At 41.2% G+C, this 25,573-nt stretch overlaps 1 protein-coding gene across 1 annotated transcript in view; it reads left to right on the top strand.

The window, feature by feature from the left end:
• slc9a2 (solute carrier family 9 member 2) overlaps positions 1-25,573 on the top strand; it is a 91,607-nt gene that overhangs the window by 5,934 nt on the left and 60,100 nt on the right. The window contains exon 2 of the mRNA XM_072577598.1: positions 15,177-15,640. Within this exon, the coding sequence (XP_072433699.1) occupies positions 15,177-15,640 (464 nt within the window). The remainder of the gene's footprint in view (positions 1-15,176; positions 15,641-25,573) is intronic.

The raw sequence follows: 25,573 nt of genomic DNA, 5'->3' as shown, positions 1-25,573 counted from the left end.
GTGACTTGAGACCCACAGTAATATAGTTGACTCTTAACTGTGATTATGCTCTCATCCTGTGAATTGATTCAAAAGCAAGTGTCGGGTCTGGCATTGGCTTGGTTACAGTGGTTGCTGCATGGATGATGGACTTAAACCAAGCTACCATTGGGCTCCATTCCAACTTTTTTGTCAGAGTTTCTTCCATTAGTCTGTACCATTTAGCCTCTGGCATCGAAAGTGAGAATTTTGTCAATGGATTGGAGTTTGATTCTCAAATGCCATAACATATCCACACGCCAGTGTGCCTGCATGCTGCATTCTTAGAAGCTTAACCTCTCGAGGTGCTCACAAGCTTTAAATTGGGACCATGAGGCTCTCCTTTTCATGTTGCTGTTAGGCTAAAAGTGAGAAACACATTAACTCTCCATTCACGCACTGGCTGTATCATTTTGACTTGTGGCTGGAAATACTGTTCTGAAGAGACATTTTGTACAGTATGTCTAGAAAATGACTTCTGCATTTTTATTCCCCTTTTAACTTTCCTTCAATTTAATATAGTTTACACTCAAAACTATGAGAAATACCTCTTGGGAATATAATGATCTACTATTCAATCACAGGAGATCACTTACCTCCAGCAGATCCTGGGGTATGATGTGAACAGAGAGGGAGAATATAAAGTTCATATGTTTTATCTTGTGACAGTGTCACACTTCATGCTTGAAATAACATTATATTTTATGTACTGTGTTAACCATTTAAGCTGTAGGGCAGCATGGTGGCTCAGTGGTTAGCATTGCTGCCCCACAACGCCAGGGGCATACGTTGAATTCCAGCCTCGAGTGACTGTCCATCTGGAATTTGCACATTCTTCTTGTGCCTGCATCGGTTTACTCCCACAGCCTAAAGATGTGCAAGTGAGGTGGATTGGCCATGGGAAATTGACTGTAGTGTCCAGGGACATGCAGGCTAGGTAGGTTGCCGTGGAAAATGCAGAGTTACATGGATGGGTTTGTGGGGGAAGGAATATAGGTGGGATGGTCTTTTGGAGGGTTGGTGTGAGCTTGATGGGCTGAATAGCCTGCTTCACACTGTAGGGAATCTATGAAATTTGCCTAATGCTTGGAAAAAATTGAAGCCTATGGGATACAGGAGAATATGATGAATTGTATTCTAAATTGATTTTGTGTTGACGGAGGTTTGTGTGAATGGAAAATGGTTTCCAGTGGTGTACCACAGAACTCAGTGTTGAGACCCTTGTTGTTTTAGATTAGATTACTTGCAGTGTGGAAACAGGCCCTTAGGCCCAATATGTCCACACCGCCCCACCAAAGCGCAACCCACCCATACCCCTACATCTACCCCTTACCTAACACTATGGGCAATTTAGCATGGCCAATTCACCTGACCTGCACATCTTTGGACTGTGGGAGGAAACCGGAGCACCTGGAGGAAACCCATGCAGACACTGGGCGAATGTGCAAACTCCACACAGTCAGTCGCCTGAGGCGGGAATTGAACCCGGGTCTCTGGCGCTGTGAGGCAGCAGTGCTAACCACCATGCCACTGTGCCGCCTACTTTGTGCAATATATTAATGACTTAGACTTAAATGTGGGAGCCATGATTGGAAATTTGTGGATGATATTAAAATTGACAAAATAGTTGGTGTTGAAGAGGATGGCTCTCAAATACAGGATAATATCGATGGTCTGGCAGAGTGCGCAAAAAAATGACAAATAGAAATCAATCCAGAGAAGTGTGAGGTTCTGCATTGGTGGGGAGCACGTAAAGCAGGGAGGGTATTTTGAGGGCTAGAGGAAGTAAGAGATCATTGAGTTCATGTCCATGGTTCTCTGAGGCATATGAGACCAGTAATTAAATTGGTAAATAAGGCCTATGCGATATCATCCTTCAGTAGGTGAAGTGTTGAATACAAAAGCAACAACTTAGTGCTGGAACAATAAAAAACTGTTACAGCTGAAGTTTTGTATCTAGTTTTGGTAGTCAAATCAAAAGAGGGCATAATTATTCGAGAGTCAGTACAGAGAAAATTTACAAGGAGGTTACTAGGGCTTGAAACCTGCAACTATGTGGAATGAATGGATATGCTATGTTTCCTTAAGGACATAGGAGATGGAGAGGTGACTTAATCGAAGTGTACGAAATAGTAAGAAACTTGGGTCTTCCCTGCTCACACTATCCATTTCCCTGATCAGAGACGTCAACCATAAGAGGGTGCAGATTTTAAAATAATTGATAGAATGGTTAGAGAGAACAAGGGGACACTTTTTTTTTGTTCACCCATTGGATGGTGAATGTATGGAATTTACTGCTTTGTTTGGTGGTAAGGTGAAAACTGTCAACTCATTTAAAAGGAATCTGAATATTTATCTGAAACTCTCTAACCTACAAGATCATATACTTGTGCTGGGAAGTGGGTTAAGAATAGATGGCTAATTTGTTCAGCTGGTATGGACGCAATGGACCAAATGGCCTCTATTTGTTGTGTAGTTTTTCTACAATCGTGAATCACTACATAGAAAAGACCTTTTATATTTTGGAGAATTAAAGTTACAACAGAAATTGCTCAGTCACCTATTTTATTACTTATTCTTATCAGATTTGTGTACTATGCCCTTGATCATGTTTTAACAGCGGTTTCACTTGGCATCAGTCTGTTTCACAAACCATAAACAATTGCCATTGTTCGAATTTTTATTTAGGCAAGCAACAGGAAGAAGGTTCTTTATCATTACTACTTTTTGTTCTACACTATTGTCAACATTTGGTTTGGGTGTGATAGTTTTGTGCAGTTTAACTATGTTATTTAACTCACTCCAATCGTTCCAAAGGCTTGCAGCTTTGGCTCAGCCACACTTACTCTAATTAATCCCTCTTTTGTCTTTAGTCCTCTTTATTTTTAACCCCCTCCTGTTTTGTATATCCCAATTCCCAGAAGGTACCAGCTCTCTACTCAATTACACCATGGCCCAGGTTGAATGTTTAGCAAAACAATGGATCTCGGCCCCCAAATCTATATCAATGACATGGATAAGGAGATTGAATGAACTGTGCAAATTGATGATACAAAGCTAGATGGTAAAGTTAGTATATTGTAGCAAAACAAAAGTTATTGAAAAATCAGTAAATCTGGCAGCATCTGTGGAGAGAAAGCAGAATTAACGTTTTGGTTCCAGTGACCGTTCAGAAGCAAATTAACAGAGGTACAGCAAACAGATCAAAATGTAATGTCATGTTATCTTTGATAACAATGGATTTGAGATGAAACAGCGAAGAAATTTGGAGGGGCATGAGCTGGGTGTTGGCAGGTGGGACTAGATTGCGTTGGGATATCTGGTCCTAGATTAGTGTGGTGCTGGAAAAGCACAGCAGTTCAGGCAGCATCTGAGGAGCAGGAAAAATTGGTGTTTCAGGCAAAAGCCCTTCATCAGGAAGCCCTGATGAAGGGCTTTTGCTCAAAACATTGATTTTCCTGCTCCTCAGATGCTGCCTGAACTGCTGTGCTTTTCCAGCACCACTCTAATCTATAATCTGGTTTCCAGCATCTGCAGTCCTTGTTTTTACCTTGGGATATCTGGTCGGCATGGACGGTTTGGACCAAAGGGTCTGTTTCCATGCTGTACATCTCTGACTCTAAATCCTGCTGCAGTTACTTAAGAATTTGGTAAAGTTACACCAAAACTGTGCAATTTGGCCCTGCTTTCAGAGGTGCTTTTGGATAAGATTAGATTCCCTACAGTGTGGAAACCGGCCCTTCGGCCCTACCAGTCCACATTGACCCTCCGAAATGTAACCCACCCAAACCCATCTCCCTCTGACTAATGTACCTAACACTATGGGCAATTTGACATGGCCAATTCACCTGACCTGCACATCTTTGGATTGTGGGAGGAAACTGGAGCACCCGAAGGAAATCCACGCAGACACTGGGAGAATGTGCAAATCCACACAGACAGTTGCCCAAGGCTGGAATCAAACCTGGGACCCTGGTGCTGTGAGGCAGCAGTGCTAACCACGGAGCCACCGTGCCACCCATAAGATGTTAAACAATAGGTTCATGTTCTTCTTTCTCCAGTCAGCCTAAAAGATCTCACAGCATTGACATGACTAGGAATGAACTGCACGCTGAGAGAAGCTATAACAGAGGATACACGCTAAACAGAGCTGTCTGCCTAAGGGAGATTGAGAACAAGTTCATGTTATTTTTGTTCCCTTCTTGATGTTCTCATCACATTGGGGGTCAGTTAGCTCAGTTGGCTGGATGGCTGGTTTGCAATGCAGAGTGATACCAGTAGCATGGCTTCAATTCAGCGCTGGCTGAGGTTACCATGAAAGACTCTCATTTTCAAATGAGAGAACATTCACATCCTCTATCACCAATATATAATGGTGGCAGTGTGTCCCATCTACAATATGTACTGCTGTAATTTACAAGAGTTGCTTGAATCTCATCTTTCAAACTCTCAAACTCTACAGTCTAGAAGCACAATAGCAGATGACACACAGGAACACAACCATCTGCAAGTTCCACTCTAAGTTATACACAGTCTTGACTTGGAACTTATCACCATTCCTTTACAGCCACTGGAACAAGGTCCTGGAGCTCTCTCCAATTAAACAACCAACAATTGTCTCTCTAATGAGAGAGCATTCCTGTCGTCTGGTACGACTATGATGGCCTGAGCTTTACCTTCTCAACATCTGCCACAGCTCCAGTCCAGCAGGAAAATCCTTTCAGGTTTCTTCAGTAGTGAGCTCCTCATGATGGTGCCCACCTTAGATACATTCTCTGCCCTTGCTACCCTCAGTATGTCATTCAACAAGGTGTGATACTAATTCATCAGCTGGCGGGGTGGGGGGGGGGGGGGAAGCTGCAGTGGTAGGTTTATTCAGCAAGAGGTTTCCCTGCTCATGTTTGACTTGATACCATGTTGATTCAAGATTTAGAGATGCCAGTGTTGGACTGGGGTGTACAAAGTTAAAAATCACACAACACCAGGTTATAGTCCAACAGGTTTAATTGGAAGCACACTAGCTTTCGGAGCATCGCTCCTTTATCAGGTGGTAGTGGAGGGCTCAATCCTAACACACAGAATTTATAGCAAAAATTACAGTGTGATGGTACTGAAATTATACATTGAAAAATTGATGGTCTGTTAAGTCTTTCATCTGTTAGAATACCATGATAGTTTCACTTCTTTCATGTGTAAATCACAAAACCTTTTTTTAAAAAGTTGCATTCTCAGATTAACTGTTAACAATGGTGATAGCTAGACAATATGTTGAAGGTGTTAGTCCCCTGTGTTCTCTGTCTATGCCATGATGTTTAGATTGATTCTAATCTAAAAAGTGAGATAATGAAGTTTTACATAAATTCATGTAGTTTTTGAGCAAAGTACAATGTGACTCAGCCAACGTTGTCTATCTTCTACGTTGCAAGCAAGGATGCCCAGATAGGATTTCTTCAAGACATTTTTTAAAAAAGAAGTTTGGGGTGAGTGTCTCTGTGGAGTTTGTACATTCTCCCCGTGTCTGCGTGGGTTTCCTCCACGTGCTCCAGTTTCCTCCCACAGTCCAAAGATGTACAGGTTCGGTGGATTGGCCATGCTAAATTGCCCATAGTGTTCAGGGATGTGTAGGCTGGGTGGATTATGGGAAATGCAGAGTTACAGGAAGAGGGATGAGTCTGGGTAGAGAGTTGAGTCTGGGTGCGATGCTCTGCAGAGGGTTGGTTTGAACCTGATAGGCCAAATGGCCTGCTTCCACATAGTCGAGAGTCTATGATTCTTGTTCTTTTTCAGTGAATGTGGGTGTCTCTAGCTGGGCCAGCGTTTATTGCTCATTGCCCTTGCAAGGTGCTGGTGGTGAGCTGCTGCCTTGAGCTACTGCAGTCTGTGTATGTGCACCTATAATGTTAGATAGGGAGCTCCAGGACCTTGATCCAGTGACTGTGAAGGAAGGCTGATAAGTTCCAAATCAAGACTATGTGTAGCTTTGAGTGGAACTTGCAGATGGTGGTGTTCCTGTGTATCTTCTGCTGTTGTGCTTCTAGACTGTAGAGTTTGTGAGTTTGAAAGATTATATTGAAGCAACCTTTGTCAATTACAGCCGTCCATGTTGTAAATGGGGCACATTGCCACCACTGTACATTGGTGATGGAGGGAGTGAATGTTCAAGGTGTGGCTGCGGTGTCAAACAAGATGGCTGCATCATCTGAGATGTCATTTTGAGTGCTGTTGGTAATTGCAGTCATCCAGGCAATTGAGGGAAATTCCGTCTCACTTGACTTGTGCTTGTAGATCGTGGACAGGCTTTGGATTTAGGAATGGAGTTGCTCACCACAAAATTCTAGCCTCTGATCTGCTCTGGTAGCCATGGCTTTTTATGCGAATTCAGTTCAGTTCCAGTGTTAGCTCCTGGGATGTTGATAATGGGGGTGCCAATGATAATAATATTGTGGTAAGATAACTTCATCAGATTGTACTCTGGCATTGTAGGGGAGAATATTTGCTGCAGGAACTTACCCCTTTAAAGGTTTAAATACCATTTACAGCATGGGAATGGGTTATTCAGTCTCTGCTGGTGGCTGTGTCTTTCCACATTTCATTCATCTTGCCCACTCAAACAAATACTTCTTTCTTTCACCTTCACTTGGCTATCTGTCCTTGAATTGCATCTTTGCCCTTTGACAATTCCAGGTCAGCTAGGTCCACCATCTCTGAGAAAGGCTTCTTGTCAGTTTTATTTTGTTTGGATGTATTAGTGATAATCTCATTTCAAATCCTGGTTAATTTTTACATGGTTTTTCTAGAGTTTGAAGTGGCAGTTGACACAGGGCATGCTGACATGGGGCACACACAAACTAGATGGCCACTGAGCCATTGCATGGAAAAATACAGCAAAGTACTGCCTAAGGTCAACAGGATACCAGCACAATAGACACAGAACATAGATAATTAGTTTAAGGCGAGTGGGGGAGAGAATGCACATCAGTAACATCTACTGCCGCCACCTTCAATAGAAATGTTAACTACCTGAGACTACTTGTGTACAAGTGTTAATACCTTAGATTTGCAGTTATGGTAAACAATCTTTCTTCTCAGAATGATAATGACCAATTACTACAGCAATGGATTTCTGCATAGCTGCTGAAACTGACAATGACTGTGTAACATTCCTCTGGAACTAAAACGGACAATGACTCTAGTGTTTTCTGTAACAAACCATGCTGCACAAACAAAGACTCAATATCTGGACATTACACCATGAAATATATGTATAAAATATTGCAACATGCTCCCAGGGTGAGAGAAACCAGTCGTGCTGCCAGACGTCTAATTCTCTCTCCCCGGCGCTCCGGTTTCTTTGTACAATAAACTCTTGTCATTGAATCTCGATTCTGACTCTGAGACTGGTGATTTCCCCCACAACAATCTCAGCCTTTCTTTCCCAGAGAAAAGTGTCCAGTCTTTTAGGAGTGTTGTCTCCTCTCAGTTCTGGGCTATAGTATCATAGAATTCCTTTTGTGCAGTCCATCTGGTACGTGCTGACTCTTCAAAGAGTATCCCACCCAGACCCACTCCCATAACCCTGCATTTTGCGTTGCTAATCCATGTAACCTGCACAAGCCTGGACACTATGGGGAACTTTAGCATGGCCAATCCACCTAACCTGCATGGTTTTGGACTGTTGGAGGAAGCCAGAGCATCCAGAGGAAACCTACGCAGACACTGGCGCAATGTGCAAACTCCACACAAACGCCAAAGATTAGAATCAAACCTGGCTTCCTGGCACTGTGTGGCAGAAGTGCTAAATATTGAGCCATCATGCAGCCCATAAATCTGGGTGGGGAAAAATCAACAGCAGTAAAAATTGGGCTCAACTGCTGTTGAGAAAGTTTGGTTTGATGAGACTGGTATCTCTTTGTCACTTACTATCTTTCAAGTATGATGGAATCTTGATTTATTAATCTGAATGGAAATTGGCAGGAAGTCAAGTTTCTTCATGCTCCATTTGCATTGCAGGTTTCACATCCATAAAAAGTTCTACTTTTGTATTGATATGGTATATGTAGCTTAAAATGTTCAAGTTGCAAGGAGAACCTTATTCCTTGTGCTATTTCTCAGTATTAGAGGCTCTGACTCTTAGTTCAGAGTGTGTTTATATTGGAAGTGTATAGAGTTATACAGCACTGAAGTAGACTCTTTGGTTCAACCAATCTATGCTGACCATAATCCAAACTTAATAGTCCTATCTACCTGCACTTGGCCCATATCCCTCCAAGCATCTCTTATTCCTGTACCTATCTAAATATCTTTCAAACATTGTAACTGTACCCGCAACCACCACTTTCTCTGGAAGGTCATTCCACACAAGGACCACACTCATTTTATTTTTAAAAGTTGCCCCTCATGGTTTTTTTAAAAAAGCTTACTCCTCTCACTTTAAAAATATGTCCCCTATCCTTGAAATTCCCCACCTGAGGGAAAAGAAGCCTGCCTTATCCCAAGCTTATCTATACCCTTCGTGATTTTAAAACTTCTTTAAGGTCACCTCTCAACCTTCTGCACTACAGTGAAAAAAGTCTGTATGTTCAAAATTTGCTAATAATTGTTAGCTGCTGCCTTACTGCTAATTTGAACGGGGACAAGGCTAAATGTAAATTACCCTGCTCCTAATTTCTCTGGAAACAGTATGACACTATGATCTTTTGCTACAAATTGTGTCCTAATGTCCTGCCCCACTAGCTACGTGACAAAGGAGCAACGCTTTGAAAGCTTGTACTTCCAAGTAAACCTGTTGAACTGTAACCTGATGTTGTGTGATTTTTAAAAAACTTTTTCCACCCCAATCCAACACCGGTACCTCCACATCATATACAGATCATTACTATCTTCCAGGGTGGACCACGGATGTCCAATGCATATCAGTCTTGCCCATAACTACAGCATCTCATGAATGCAGTTTTAAAAACCTGGAGTATATGGTGTACAGTTTTATCTAAACCAGACGTATATTGCTGGCAATATCTTTCAGTGCCTTTTGAAATGTGTACAATATAACCTTTACAAATACACAGCACCATGCTTCAGGCAACGACTATTTTGATGTTAGAAATCTGGGAAGAAAAGCAACACATAGAGTCATAGAGATCTACAGCACGGAAACAGACCCTTCTGTCCAACCCGTCCATGCTGACCAGATATCCCAACCCAATCTAGTCCCACCTGACAGCGCCCGGCCCATATCCCTCCAAAACCTTCCTATTCATATACCCATCCAAATGCCTCTTAAACGCTGCAATTGTACCAGCCTCCACCAAATCCTCTAGCGGCTTATTCCATACATGTACCACCCTCTGCATGAAAAAGTTGCCCCATAGGTCTCTTTTATATCTTTCCCCTCTTACCCTAAACCCATGACCTCTAGTTCTGGACTCCCTGACCCCAGGGAAAAGACTTTGTCTATTTATCCTATCCATGCCCCTCATAATTTTGTAAACCTCTATAAGGTCACCCCTCAGCCTCCTGTGCTCCGGGGAAAACAGCCCCAGCCTGTTCAGCCTCTCCCTGTAGCTCAGATCCTCCAACCTTGGCAACATCCTTGTAAATCTTTTCTGAACCCTTTCAAGTTTCACGACATCTTTCCGATAGCAAGGAGACCAGAATTGCACACAATATTCCAACAGTGGCCTAACCAATGTCCTATACAGCCGCAACATGACCTCCCAACTCCTATACTCAATACTCTGACCAATAAAGGAAAGTATACCAAATACTGCCTTCGCTATCCTATCTACCTGCGACTCCACTTTCAAGGAGCTACGAACCTGCACTCCAAGGTCTCTTTGTTCAAAAGCACTCCCCAGGACCTTACCATTAAGTGTATAAGGCCTGCTAAGATTTGCTTTCCCAAAATGCAGCACCTCGCGTTTTTCTGAATTAAACTCCATCTGCCACTTCTCAGCCCATTGGCCCATCTGGTCCAGATCCTGTTGTAATTTGAGGTAACCCTCTTCGCTGTCCACTCCGCCTCCAATTTTGGTGTCATCTGCAAACTTACTAACTGTACCTCTTATGCTCGCATCCAAATCATTTATGTAAATGACAGAAAGTGGAGGACCCAGCACCGATCCTTGTGGCACTCCACTAGTCACAGGCCTCCAGTCTGAAAAACAACCCTCCACCACCACCCTCTGTCTTCTACCTTTGAGCCAGTTCTGTATCCAAATGGCTAGTTCTCCCTGTATTCCATGTGATCTAACCTTGCTAATCAGTCTCCCATGGGGAACCTTGTCGAACGCCTAACTGAAGTCCATATAGATCACATCTACTACTCTGCCCTCCTCAATCTTCTTTGTTACTTCTTCAAAAAACTCACTCAAGTTTATGAGACATGATTTTCCATGCACAAAGCCATGTTGACTATCCTGAATCAGTCCTTGCCTTTCCAAATACATGTACATCCTGCCCCTCAGGATTCCCTCCAACAACTTGCCTACCACCGAGGTCAGGCACTTGTTGTAATGTGTTTGACAAATTGGGGACACTGTTTGTTTTTAAAGTGCAAACTTTTAAAATATGTGTTGGCTGTAACGTGATTACTCACAAATACTGTATCTAAAGAAACAGAATACTACAAAATTAATCATATAATTTTTGTTTATTGAAGAAGATATACGATTTTCTATGAAACATCCTACAGTAGATAGAATAAAACAAGAACTGTCAGCAACATATAGAGTACATTGTTTCAGGGGAGAGCACTGTTTCTAAATCTCGATTTTTCTATAATGCGGTGTTGCACAAGAATTGCATTATTGAAGAACTGACTTTGTATTTGCCAATCAGAGTAGAAATCTCATTCAATAAAATGCGAGCAATTAGATTTAAAAGCCTTTGGCGGGGCAAGGTTAGGGGGAAATTCAGCACAAATCCAGAGTTAATGGCAAAAAGTAGGGAAAGCTCAAAGAATCAGGCAAATTGCGAAGAAGAAAGAGATGGAACATGAGAAATAATAAATATTTCTTGTAAACATAGGGCTAGACAGAAATAAGACAGGAGTATCTAGAGGTTGAATAAACTGATTGCCCTACCTCCATCCTCTCAAATGATTGTGGTAAAAAGAATGTTGTATGTGCTAGTTTTAATGACAGTACATTACAAAATATTTACGTACTTGGTAAATATTACACTGTTTGCTGATAGTATTTTTGGGATTCAATTTAAAAGCTGCTTACATCTAAAGATGATCAGATAACAATAATAAAACTGATTTTCAGAACTGCCGCCTTTGTATAAATAATACTCTCGTATAATGTTCTCATGAGGCTTTATTTCATCACTGGTTTCGGTTGGCCTCAGTCCATTTGCAAAACTGGGAAATCATTCTCTAGTTCTCAAGAAACTAGAAATGACTTCTGGAAATGTTGCAAAACTACATCAAAGAGTTTATTCTTGGGGTGGGTGGCAAGTTTGTGATGGTTTTTATAGGATACCTAAGGGTAGACGAGAAACCTGATCCTCCATAAGACAGCTTTTACTGCCTCTGTGTGGTTTGCAATAGTGGCCTTGCAAAGATTATAGGTTTTGTTTTATCCATCCCCCATCCTCCAAATTCCTAGCCCCTCTTAGTGCCTGCAGAACTGAGATTGAGTTTCGAAATGATACTAGGTGGAGTTGTGGACAGTGAGGAGGGCTGTTGTCGGCTGCAGAGGGACTTAGATATGATGCAGAGCTGGGCTGAGGAGTGGCAGATGGAGTTCAACCCTGCCAAGTGTGAGGTTGTCCATTTTGGAAGAACAAATAAGAATGCGGAATACAGGGTTAATGGTAGGGTTCTTAGTCAGGTGGAGGAACAGAGGGTTCTTGGGGTCTATGTACATAGATCTTTGAAGGTTGCCACTCAGGTGGATAGAGTTTGTAAGAAGGCCTATGGAGTATTATCGTTCATTAGCAGAGGGATTGAATTCAAGAGTCGTGAAGTGATGTTGCAGCTGTACAGGACTTTGTTTAGGCCACAGTTGGAGTACTGTGTGCAGTTCTGGTCGCCTCACTTTAGGAAAGATGTGGAAGCTTTGGAGAGGGTGCAGAGAAGATTTACCAGGATGTTGCCTAGAATGGAGAGTAGGTCGTACGAGGATAGGTTGAGAGTTCTCGGCCTTTTCTCGTTGGAATGGCGAAGGATGAGGGGTGACTTGATAGAGGTTTATAAGATGATCAGAGGAATAGATAGAGTAGACAGTCAGAAACTTTTTCCCTGGGTACAACAGAGTGTTACAAGGGGACATAAATTTAAGGTGAAGGGTGGAAGGTATAGGGGAGATGTCAGGGGTGGGTTCTTTACCCAGAGAGTGGTGGGGGCATGGAATGCGCTGCCCGTGGGAATGGTAGAGTCAGAATCATTGGCGACCTTTAAGCGGCATTTGGATAGGTACATGGATGGGTGCTTAATCTAGGTTAGAAGTTCGGCACAACATCGTGGGCCGAAGGGCCTGTTCTGTGCTGTATTGTTCTATGTTCTATGTTCTATGTTCTATGTTCTATTCTACAAAATTCGCCTATCTCACCCGAAACAATGTGTTCCATATGTTGCTGACAGTTTTTGTTTTATTCTATCTACTGTAGAATGTTTCATAGTAAATTATATATCTACTTCAATAAACAAAAATTATATATAATTTTGTAAAGTATTCTGTTTCTTCAAGTACATTATTTGTGAGTGTACCAAAACTAAGGCCTAAGCAAAAAAAGACTCTGCTCTTTGAATATTCAAAGGGACCTTGTTACATCTACTTGTGAAAACAACCATGATACAAGTAGGTTTTGAGATTTTTAAAGACACTATCCTTTGTTTTCCATTAGTAGTTGGCTGGGCCCAAGCTTTGGAATAAATGTAATTTATTCCTGATGAAGGGCTTTTGCCCGAAACGTCGATTTCGAAGCTCCTTGGATGCTGCCTGAACTGCTGTGCTCTTCCAGCACCACTAATCCAGATAAATGTAATTTAAGCTGAATCAGGAATTAGGAGCATATAAAGTGTCACTTGACATTATTACCGTTGCTGTACTGTAAGATTTTAATGCTCATAAACATTGAATCCATAAGATTTATTATATTTTACGAGACTTCCACAGCAATACTGAATCATCTGTATTTATTCTCATAGATAATTTCTGGTTTGCTGTGGACCACATTTACTACTAGAGCTACGCAAATCTATCTTTTAAGTAGTGGAATAATGATTTGGGCTAAAGATCAACCAGGACAAATCATCCCACTTGATTTCCACTCCACTCTATCCACCAACTTAAGCATTCATGTCTTCACCAAAGTACACAGTTGTAACTCTGTGCATCTTGTAGATGGTACACAACAGTAATTCACCAAGGCTCCTCATTCGGCACCTTCCAAAACGGCATGGTGGTACAGTGGTTAGCACTGCTGCCTCACAGTGCCAGAGACCTGGGTTCAATTCCTGCCTCGGGCAACTGTCTGTGTGGAGTTTGCACATTCTCCCTGTGTCTGCGTGGGTTTCCTTCAGGTGCTCCGGTTTCCTCCCACAGTCCAAAGATGTGCAGGTTAGGTGAATTGGCCATGGTAATTGCCTGTTGTGTTAGGTGAAGGGGTAAATGTAGGGGAAAGGGTCTGGGTGGGTTGGTGTAGACTTATTGGGCTAAAGGGCGTGTTTCCACACTGTGTAAGTAATCTAATCTAAAATAAACTGGAAACTCTACCATCTATTTGGACAAGCGCAGCAGATGTAAGTGAACACCACCACCTTCAAGTTCCCTTCCAAACTTCTCACCATCCTGACTTGGAACCATATTACTGATTCTTCATGGTTGTTGGAATATAATCCTGGAGCTGCCTTCCTAACAGCATTGTTGGTGTCCTAACATCCCGAGGATTGCAGTGGTTTCAGAAGGCAGCTCACCACCACCTTCTCCAGAACAATAACGGCTGGGCAGTAAATACTGCCTAACCTACAATGTCTACATCACATTAAGAAATTTAAAAATGAATTTATGTATTTATTTGCAAAATTTTGATGTCAATTGCAAAGGTTGTTGCATTTAAATGTAAATGTTGTTGTGTATCACTTTTTTGGTAATGACTCTTAGGAAATTAATGAGATTAGATTAGATTCCCTACAGTGTGGAAACAGGCCCTTCAGCCCAACAAGTCCACACTGACCCTCCAAAGAATAACTCCCCCACCCCCCCCCCCCCACCCGCCCCACCCCGACTAATGCACCCAACAACTATGGACAATTTAGCATGGCGAATTCACCCGATCTGTACATTTAGATTAGATTTAGATTTAGATTACTTACAGTGTGGAAACAGGCCCTTCGGCCCAACAAGTCCACACCACCCCGCCGAAGCGCAACCCACCCATACCCCTACCTTTACCCCTTACCTAACACTACGGGCAATTTAGCATGGCCAATTCACCTGACCTGCACATCTTTGGATTATGGGAGGAAACCGGAGTACCTGGAGGAAACCCACGCAGACACTGGGGGAATGTGCAAATTCCACACAGACAGTTACCCACGGCTGGAATCGACCCTGAGACCCTGGCACTGTGAGCCACCGTGCATTAAAAATTACTCCATACTGTATCAGTTCCTGAGATGGTCTATTTTTGTTTCTTTTGAAGCTGTGAATTAAGAACAAACATTTGATCGAGTGAACCTTACAATAGTGGAGAACATTGAACATGACTTGTTTTGCATGTACAGACAAAATGCTTGAACTGTTTTGTTTTAGGTTTAACTATCAATAAGGCCAAACCTTGAGGTGCAACTTCAGGCTGTATTTATTAGCATTATATGTATGATTTGTAGAAGACATTTCTGTTCTTTTTGTAGTGATTTGAGGTCTTGTCACTGCCTTTTAGTGTTGTGCCAGATCCCTACATATTTGAAATAAGTGCTGATGATAAGTTATCACTCTGAAATGCTAACGTTTTGTTTCTCTGTTCACAATTGCGGTCCAAACTGCCTCAGTATTTTTGGCATTTACTGTTTACATTTCAGATTTCAAGAATTATATTTTGCCTATGGCTAAAATATTGTTGGCCAGACTGTTAATTATCATGTATAACATGTGTATTCATCGTTTGCTTTATTTTTTCATAGCTAATATTTATATTCTGCCTTCTTCCAGGGTTCCATCTGTATCACAAACTCGCTACAATTGTGCCAGAGAGCTGCCTGCTGATTATCATTGGGTTGTTACTTGGAGGAATCATCTTTGGAGCTAAAGAGAGATCTCCTCCTGTTATGAGCACAGATGTATTTTTTTTGTACTTACTGCCACCCATAGTGCTTGATGCTGGTTACTTTATGCCCAGCAGGCCTTTCTTCGATAATATCGGAACTATCTTATGGTATGCAGTGGTTGGAACCCTCTGGAATATAATTGGTATTGCTGTGTCGCTATATGGAATTTGCCAGGTGCAGGCTTTTAATTTGAGTGACATCACCCTGTTCCAGACCCTGTTGTTTGGAAGCCTGATCTCTGCTGTGGACCCTGTTGCAGTTCTAGCCGTCTTTGAAGAAATCCACGTAAATGAACAACTCCATATATTGGTGTTCGGAGAGTCGTTGCTGAATGATGCTGTCACTGTGGTAAGTAGTGTACCTTTTGTGTGTATACTTTTGAAATAAAATGAATGTGCATTTGTTTGCACCTTTCATGGTGTTAGGAAATCACAAAGTGCTTGCTATCAGTGTAATACTTCTGAAGTCTGGTCCCTGTTAGAATGTAGAATTGTGGCAACCAATTTAGACACAGCAAGCTCCCAGTACCTCCATGCCTCCCTCCCCACAAAAGCAGTGTGATAATGACCAGATGATCTGTTTTATTTTGTTAATAAGGTTAATATTACTCTAGATGTCAGGGATAACTCCACTGTTCTACTTCACAGATCTCATGGCAAGTGTTTTGACACTGACCTAAGGGAGGCTTAGGCCTCACATGAGCTTAATATTTGCCCAGGAAATGTAATAGGATTACAACTTACTGTAACTCGTAGATCATTTATTTAACTGAACACTGATTCACTAGTGGGGCCCCTCTTGACACCTTTATGGAGTTGCTCCGCCACCACAACCCTCCTCCCCCAACCCAAGCACTCATCACTTCACTGCCCCCAACCATACTTTTCTCTAACACTCTTACACTACATTTCCTCATTCACTACAAACAGTGATTCCCTTTAATACAGTAGCAATTGCTATAACAATAGACTGTGAATTGACTTGCAATGCTACTTCCGCATTGAGTGGACTTCCCACTGGTTTCCTCAGATGGACCCATTCAGGATAAACCAGGCTTGGCTACATTTATTGCCAAAATTCCAACATATAGGTAAGTTGGTCTTTTTTTAAAAAAAAAGACCATTTGGTTGAATCTGTTGCAATGGTAATTGAAATTTCTACACTTACATTCTTTGTTACTGTGACTTGACTCCTGTCATTTATTTTGACATGACGCACCACTATATCCTCCTCTAAGAAAATATTGAAATACACAAAGTTGGATATGGCAAGGTATCCTTGCTATCGGAAAGATATTGTTAAAACCTGAGAGGGCACAGAAAATATTTACAAAGATGTTGCTGGGATTGGAGGATTTGAGCTACAGGGAGAGCCTGAATAGGCTGGAGCTATTTTCCTGGAGCATCTGACGTTGAGGGGTGATCTTTATAGAGGTGGCATTTATAGCGTGAATAGTCAAGGTCTTTTATCCCAGGGTAGGAGAGCCCAAAGTTAGTGGGCATAGGTTTCAGGTGAGTGGGGAAAGATATGAAAGGGACCTAAGGTGTAACTTTTTCAGAGAGTGGTGTGTGTATGGAATGAGCTGCCAGAGGAAGTGGTGGAGGCTGGTACAATTGCAATATTTAAAAGGCATCTGGACGGGTATAAGAATAGGAAGTGTTTGGAGGGATATGGGCCAAGTGCTGGCAAATGGAACTCGATTAATTTAGGATATCTGACTTGACATGGACGAATTGGAGTGAAGGGTCTGTTTCATGCTGTAGGTAAGAAATTATGTTGAACATGGAGATTAAGGAAGAGGACAAAATTGTGGCAAGTGGAATTCATTGTGGAGAAATATGAATACACACATTTGGATACAATGTTTTCTTCATGATAAGTAACTAGTAAATTCTGAGGAGCAATTACTAATACAGTAATCACAAAAAGAAGATAGAAAGTTGATATTTTTCTCTCCAAAACTAGAATAGAGCTTGCAAATTAGCTTTAGCATTCAAAACATTGGTCATATGTAATCTGTCCATTTTAGGTATCCTATCATGTAGTGGAGATTAATCAGAATCACACTGGGGATTCAAAGGTTAAATTGTGAGGAGAGGTTGTCCACACTTAGTTTGTGTTCTTTGAGTTTAGACGTTTTGAGTGTAATTCTGATTGTTTGAAACAGTGAAGGAATTCTTTGACTAAGAGATAACAGAAACAACTTATGAATTCAAATTTCTAGGCATCCTGTTTGGCAACATCCATGCCAACTGAACTGAGATTAAATATCAGACCTTTTCTCTTTAACCTTTTGAAACTGCTGGCTGTTTCAGTCTTGAGGAAACTTTATTTTTCAGTTTGAGCTAGCCAGACAATGTGAGCTTTGGAAGCAGCATGTGAAGAAAGCTGCTGTTGCTAGGTGACAGTACACAATGAGCCAAGTCCTCAGTGTTACTCAAAGTAATATGTTTTATATGTGCCAGCTTCTCAGTATCACTATTAATTTCATATTTTCACACAAAATTCCCTCTGCCTTACATTTTGTTAATTCAAAAATCATTTTTCTTTTAAAGCAAAGTTTGAGTAAATGTGTGTAGTCTAATTGTGACTTTAATTTACTTTTCAGTATTTTAAATTCTTGGCAAGGGGAGATGACTCAGCATTTTGTGAAGCCTTTTTAGTTAACAGACCAGTGTAAATGAGGTATAAAATAACTTTGTTTGTCCACATGTAGTTTGGTCACTTTTTCTGAAGCTCATAGTGCAGTTGCATGGAAACATACTTCTCTGTTGTGCCTTTTATCTGTTACATGAGAATCAATAATGAATTTTTTTGACAATGAAATCTAGCCATGTAGCCTATCCTGCATACTAAACTGAGGCAAAGATATTATCTGCTGATCTTGAGGTTACTTGAGCAGATCTGAAACTGCCAGCAGCATTGTTTGTGCTACATTGGATTATGAGGTGATCATTTCTGGTGCTGGATTGAAGTTGATACACTCAATCCAGTGCTAGACTGTCAATTAGTAAAAGTCGCCATGAAGTAGTAGAGGTGAAAGTTAATTGTTACATATTTGCATTCCAATAAGCAAAGTTCAAAATTACTAGAATATCAATGCTACTAAATTCCATTTGGCTTGATGTTTATGCACATTCCTTGCATTCTTAACATTTCTCTGTGCTCCCTTTTGCATGTTATACAAAATCTTTATTTAATCACAGGACAAGAATTGTCTGTTGCCCTCAGGCAAGATCAAAAATGACAGTGTACCCTACCGTGTAAACAGTACAGAATCATTAAAACCACATAACCAAATTTGTGATCTAACACAGAATAAAGTTCTTCAATCACCATCTTCCTCTTCATCCTCTTTGACTTGTTCTCTTGATTTTTATTAACATACTGGACTTCCTTTCTGAATCTTGAGGATGGGATAAACTGACATAATTCAATATTTCATTTGCTATGAATTTCCACTGTTGTGTTCTTTTGTCCGCCATTTTCTTTCGCTTACTTAATTCATTAGAAGTGTTATTTTGGCTAATTCTCTTGCCACTTTGTGCTGATCACTTTCAAGCCCCACACAATCTCAATTTTTAACTTTCAAACAAATCTCCTCAGTAGCCCCAGACCACTGACTTCAGGCTGAAGACATTTTTTTTTTGCCATAGTTTATAAGCATATAGACACCAAATTGATAAGCAAAATCTCGACTGCATTGGGTGGCTCAGTGGTTAAGACTGCTACCTTACAGTGACAGGAACCTGGATTCGATACTAGCATCCACACTGTCTGTGTGGACTTTGCACAGTCTCCCCTGTCTGTGCAGGTTTCCTCTAGGTGCCCTGGTTTCTTCCCACAGTTCAAAGATGTGCAGGTTAGATGGATTGGCCATGCTAAATTGCCCATAGTGTCCTGGTTAAGTGGATTAATCATGAGAAATGTAGGGTCCCAGGGATGGGGTGGGTCTGGGTGGGATATGCTTTGGAGGTTCAGTGTGGACATGATGAACAAACTATAGGATTTCTGTAGCAATTATCATGGGACTATTCCCTGATCCAGTGCAAATTGGTAGAAGATAAATAAGATTGGAAATTAATATGTGACTGAAAGACTGGTGCGGGAGAGGTAGTGTCAAGTTTGTGGGGCATGAATAACCAGTCCTACAGAAGATCTTGAACTGCTGCTCGAACAAGCTGCAGAACTAGGGACGAAAAGGAGTTTAAAAACAGTAGGTAAAGATATCAAATTTGGGTAGATGTGGTAAATTAAAGCGTAGAGGCAAGGCAAGAGAAAGCTATCAAAATGGAAAAAGATAAGCCGTGCCAGGAAGGGATGGTGAGTACAAATCTACAAGTAAATCAACAGATACATTTTAGATGTTATAAAATTAATAAAAGGGGAAAAAAAAAACTATCTGACTGCAAATAGCACTCCAAACAAAACAGACAAACTCGTGGTACAAATGGAAATGTGTGATCTGATAGCCATTACGTCAGTTTGGCTGTATAATGACGTAGATTAGCACTTGAATATTCATAGTCATACAACATGAAAACGGACCGCTCGGTCCAACTTGTGCAAACCAGATATCCCAAATTAGTCCCGTTTGCTAGCATCTGGCTGATATCCCTTTATCCCTTCCTATTCATATACCCATCCAGATGCCTGTTAAATGTTGTAGTTGTACCAGCCTCCATCACTTCCTCTAGCAGCTCGTTCCATACATGCTGCACCCTCTAATTGAACATGTTGGCCCTTTGGTGTCTTCTAACTTTCCCATCTCCCTTCAAACCTACGCCTTCTAGCTTTGGACTCCTGCACCTTGGGGAAAAAGATCTTGATTATTCACCCTATCCATGTCCCTTATAATTTTATAAAGCTCTGCAAGGTCATCCTTTAGCCTCCAATGCTCCAAGGAAATAATCCCAGCCTATTCAGTGTCTCCCTATGTATGGTTCTTTTCCCGAAGTTTCACACACTAGATGTAATTCGCACACGCCAACTTCAACAAACAGTTAAAGTTTATTAAAGCTTGTACAAGCTAGGTGACCCCCTTTGACCTTCTTTGCAGGCGTGTAAAGTTGAGTCAAAGAGGCAGCGAACAAAGAAAATACATTCCCTTTATGCAGGTCAGTTGGCCATGCTTACAAGCACTCTGGCCACTCCCCCCATAGTCACATGCCACTCAAGACAACTCCCAGCCTTCATTACCTGTTACCCCAGGTACAGTGGTATGATGCAATCATCCTCTGAGATAATGGAAATACTAATGCTCTAATCCTGGGGAATCATTATGCAAATGATTTCCTGACTCAGTGATTTCCCCAAGACAGTGCAGGTGCGACATATCTAGTTTCAGGGGATGGCTAGAAAGCATTTCTGAATGGAAGAGTTTGAATGAAAGCTTAATTTGTTAAAAGGAGGAGTATTAGCAAATGATTGTCTGATTGGAGTGGGGGTCATTCACATTCCTGAATGAATGTCGTCCCGCCTGCTTCCAGAATGTTCACTCAGTGCAGTTTAACTATTTAATATTACATTAATATCCAGAGAGAGATTCCCATTTAATCTTTTAACATTACACCTATAGCTTAAACCGTCCAATCCCAGTAATATCCTTGTAGATCTTTTCTGTGCCCTTTCAAGTTTAACACCATCTTTCCTATAGCAGGGAGACCAGAAATGAATGTGGTCTTGCAAAAGTGGCCTGACCCATGTCCTGTACAGCTGCAGCATGACATCCCAACTCTTATTCTCAATGCACTAACCAATAAAGGCAAGCGCACCAAACGCCACCATCACTATCCTGTCAACCTGTGACTCCATGTTCAAAGAACTGTAAAACTGCACCCCAAGGTCTCTTTGTTCAGCAACACTACTCAGGACCATATCATTATATGCATAAGTCTTGCCTTGATTTGCCTTTCCAAAATGCTGGGCCTCACATTTATCTAAATTAAACTCCACTCCTTGGCACATTGGCCCATCTGATCCAGTTATACTTAGAGATAACTTTCCACACTGTCCACTGTACCGACAATTTTGGTGTTATCTGCAAATTTACTAACCATTCCTTATATTCATAAACAAATCATTTGTAAAAATGTGAAAAAGCAGTGGCCCCAACACTGATACTTGCAACACATTGGTCACAGGACTCCAGTCTGAAAAGTACTCCTCCACGACCACCCTCTATCTCCTACCTTCCAGCCAATTTTGTATCCAAATAGCTAGCTCTCCTTAGATTCCATGTAATGTAATCTTACTAACCAGTCTACCATGTGGAACCTTGTCGAATGCCTTGCTGAAGTCCTATAGAAAGCATCTACCATTCTGACTTCCTCAATCTTCCTTGTCACCTTTTCAAAAAACTCAATCAAGTTAGTGAGACATGATTTCTCATGCACAAAGCAATGTTGACTATCTTTAATCAATCTCTGCCTTTCCAAATGCATGTAAAATGACCCTCTGAATCCCCTCCAACAATTCACCCACCACTGATGTCAGGCTCACCGGCCTATAGTTTCCTGGCTTTTCCTTACCACCTTTCTTAAATAATGGCACCATATTAGCCAACCTCTAGTCCTCTGGCAGCTCACCTGTGGCTATCAATGATAAAAATCTTAGCAAGGGGCCCAGCAATCACTTCCCTAGCTTCCCACAGAGTTCTGGGATTAAGTTTCAAGGATTTATCCACCGTTATGCATTTTAAGACCTCTAGCACCACCAATTCTGTATTATGGACACTTTTTTTCTAGACATCACTGTTTATTTCTCTAGCTCCCATATTCTTATCCACAGTAAATGCTGATGGGAAGTATTCATTTAGTATCTCACCCCACCCCCTGTGATTCTGCAGCCTTGTTGATCTTTAAGGGGTACTGTTCTCTTCTCTAGTTACTCTTTTGCTCTTCATGCATAAGATCATAAGACATAGGAGTGGAAGTAAGGCCATTCGGCCCACCAAGCCCACTCTGCCTTTGATGGGCGTTTCAACTCCACTCACCCGCACTCTCCCCATATCCCTTAATTCCTTGTGAGATCAAGAATTTATCAATCTCTACCTTTTGAAGACATTTAACGTCCTGGCCTCCATTGTACTCCGTGGCAATGAATTCCACAGGCCCACCATCCTCTGGTTGAAGAAATGTCTTCTCATTTCTGTTCTAAATTGGCCCCTCTAATTCTAAGGCTGTTCCATCTCTGCCTGAAGGAACAACTTCCCAGAGTTCACCCTTTCTAAGCCATGCATTATCTTGTACGTTTCTATTAGATCTCCCCTCAACCTTCTAAACTCTAATGAATACAATCCCAGGATCCTCAGCCATTCATCATATGTTAGGCCTACTATTCCAGTGATCACCCATGTGAATCTCGGCTGGACACGCTCCAGTGCCAGTATATCCTTCCTGAGGTGTGGGCCCAAAATGGGACACAGGATTCTAAATGGGCCTAACTAGAGCTTTATAAAGTCTCCAAAGCACATCCCTGTTTTTATATTCCAACCATCTTGAGATAAATGACAACATTACATTCACTTTCTTAATCACAGACTCAACCTGCAAGTCAACCTTTTAGAGAATCCTGAACTAGCACTCCCAGATCCCTTTGTACTTTGGCTTGATGAATTTTCTCACCGTTTAGAAAATAGTCCATTTCTTTTTTCCAAAGTACAAGACCTCGCACTTGCTCACGTTAAATTTCATCATCCATATCCTGGACCACTCTCCTAAACTGTCGAAATCTTTCTGCAGCCATCCCACCACCTCAGTACTACTTGCTTGTCCACCAAACTTCACTAGAATGCCCCCAGTCCCTTCATCCAGATCAATAATATATAAAGTGAACAGCTGCGGCCCCAACACTAAACTCTGTAAGACACCACTTGTCACCAGCTGCCATTCTGAAAAAGAACCTTTTATCCCAACTCTGCCTTCTGCCAGACAGCCAATACGCAATCCATGACAGTAGCTCACCTTGAACACCATGGGCCCTCACCTTACTCAGCAGCCTCCCATGAGGCACCTTATCAAAGGCCTTTTGGAAGAATTTGTAGAATCTCTTTGAATTCTCCTTAACTTTTTTGCCGAAGTGATCTCATGTCCCCTTTTTTGCCCTCTTGATCTCCCTCTTGAGTATACGCCTACTGCCCTTATACTTCTTGAGGGATTCACTCGATTCCTGCTGTAGATACCTGACCTATGCTCCCTTAATCTTCTTGGCCAGAGCATCAATTTCACTTGTCATCCAGCATTCCCTACACTTCTCAGCCGTGTACATCACAATAACAGGAAAATACTGCCTCTGGAGTTTTCATTATCTCATTCTTGAAGGCCTCACACTTTTCAGCTATCTCCTTATCTGCAACATTCCACCCCCAATCAACATTTGAAAGTTCTTGCCCAGTACTGTCAAAATTAGTCTTACTCCAATTTAGGACTTCAACTTTTAGATCAGATCTATCTTTCTTTATAACTATTTAAAACTAATAGTATTAGGATCATTGACTCCAAAGTGCTGCTCCACTGACACCTCAGTCACTTGCTGTGTCCTATTTCCTTTTGCCCCTTCTACATTAGGTACATCCACACATGAATAAGAAAATTTTGTTGCATACTTTTTTTTTTAAAAAGAAAACCTGTCCCTCCAAGCCCTTAATGGCAGCGCCAATCTATACTTGGAAAGTTAAAATCCCCTACCATTATAACCCTATCATTCTTACAGATATTTGAGACCTCATTATAAATTTGCTTCTCAATTTCCTGTTGACTAGAGGAGTGTAATCCACCCCCCCACAAAAAAAAACTAGGGACAAAGACTCAGGTGAGTGGCAGATTATTATTCAATTAACAACTGATTAATGCAGGGAGAGGGCCAAAGATCTTCCCCGAATCTAGCCTCGACATGAGAACCCAGTAATTCCCTTAATCTACAGCTCAGATCGGAAGAGAGATCAATGTCGCACTCTGATTTTTTACAGTGGAATACAACATTTTTATACACATTCTGTAAAATCACACACAGCTTGGTTACTGTGTCCTTCTCCCTTATGCAAGACACCTAATCCTGTGAAGCACCTAATCAATAATGGGCATTCCTAGGGACAGCCCCAGGTTCCTGTGATCTTATGGTGTTTTATCAGACATTGTAATCGACAAGGCTTGGGATCTTTCTATGCATCCTAATAGTTCACATTCCAAGGTTACTGGTTATACTCCTTCAGGTCCATTCCAGACTTGCCTATTTCTAAAGACTGCTTGAATCTGTTAGTCATTGTATTCCTTGTGCTATGTTTACCAAATTCTGTTATTCCTCTCATATATTTTCCACTGTCCCAATTATATATGTAACAAAATACAAAAGACAGATGGTATTAGGTAACTGCTATAAGATTTATGATATTAATTTGTTATGTTAGTTATAAGGTTTTAAGTTATACATCTACTTCTACTGTTAGCACTTGCTACTAATAAGTTTACAAGCAATCTATTTCGTTTAGGACGTGCCAGGTGTATTTTTAGAGATAGTGAATGGTTCCCTAGACTGAATAACTTTCATATCTAGGTTTAAATGTTTTTCCCTCATGCTTCTATTATACTTTGGTTATACGTGTATCTATATAATTATGTTGAAATCTATCTCTGATTATCTGAAGAACCTTTAGAACCTATTTCTTAGTATTCTGAATAACTTCAAAGAAACAACTGATTACTATAAAATAACTTTTGCTGTTTTCATAAGGAGTTAAGCTGACTGGTTCACGGACTGAGACTTACACTCGTTATTCTAATGGGCACTGTCCACCTAATGGGATAGTATCCCTTTTATTAATGAGGCTGGAATCAATCACATGTCGTATTTTCACGAGCTTGTGTCTGTCCTTAGATATCCTCTTATCGAACTATCTCGGATGATTGCTTGTAGGGCATCCCATTCACCTTGGCGTAATCCTGTCCAAAGGTACCATTATGTTTCATCCTGCTGGAGCAGATATCTAATCCTGTCTATCTCTTGTCAGTCATTTTTTGTCTTTCAAACATGGACTGCACTTATTGATATTTTGCAGGTCTATAGTATAATCCCAATAAGGTGATTATCCCTTTCTTATTTCTCAGTTCCAAATAACTTCACTAGAAGTACTCCCAGGAATATCCTCCTGAAGTACAGCCATAATGTTATTTCAAACCAAACATGCTACATCCACCTCCCCTCTTGACCCCCATTTCTGTCAATCCTTTAGTTTCTGTACACTGGAACATTGAACTGCCAGTTCTGCCCTTCCCTTAGCTACGT

This window comes from Chiloscyllium punctatum, chromosome 9, assembly GCF_047496795.1.
Source record: "Chiloscyllium punctatum isolate Juve2018m chromosome 9, sChiPun1.3, whole genome shotgun sequence".
NCBI classification, from domain to species: Eukaryota; Metazoa; Chordata; class Chondrichthyes; order Orectolobiformes; family Hemiscylliidae; genus Chiloscyllium; species Chiloscyllium punctatum.
Note: the sequence above shows the minus strand (reverse complement) of the source record. Positions and strands in the feature narration are given on the sequence as shown.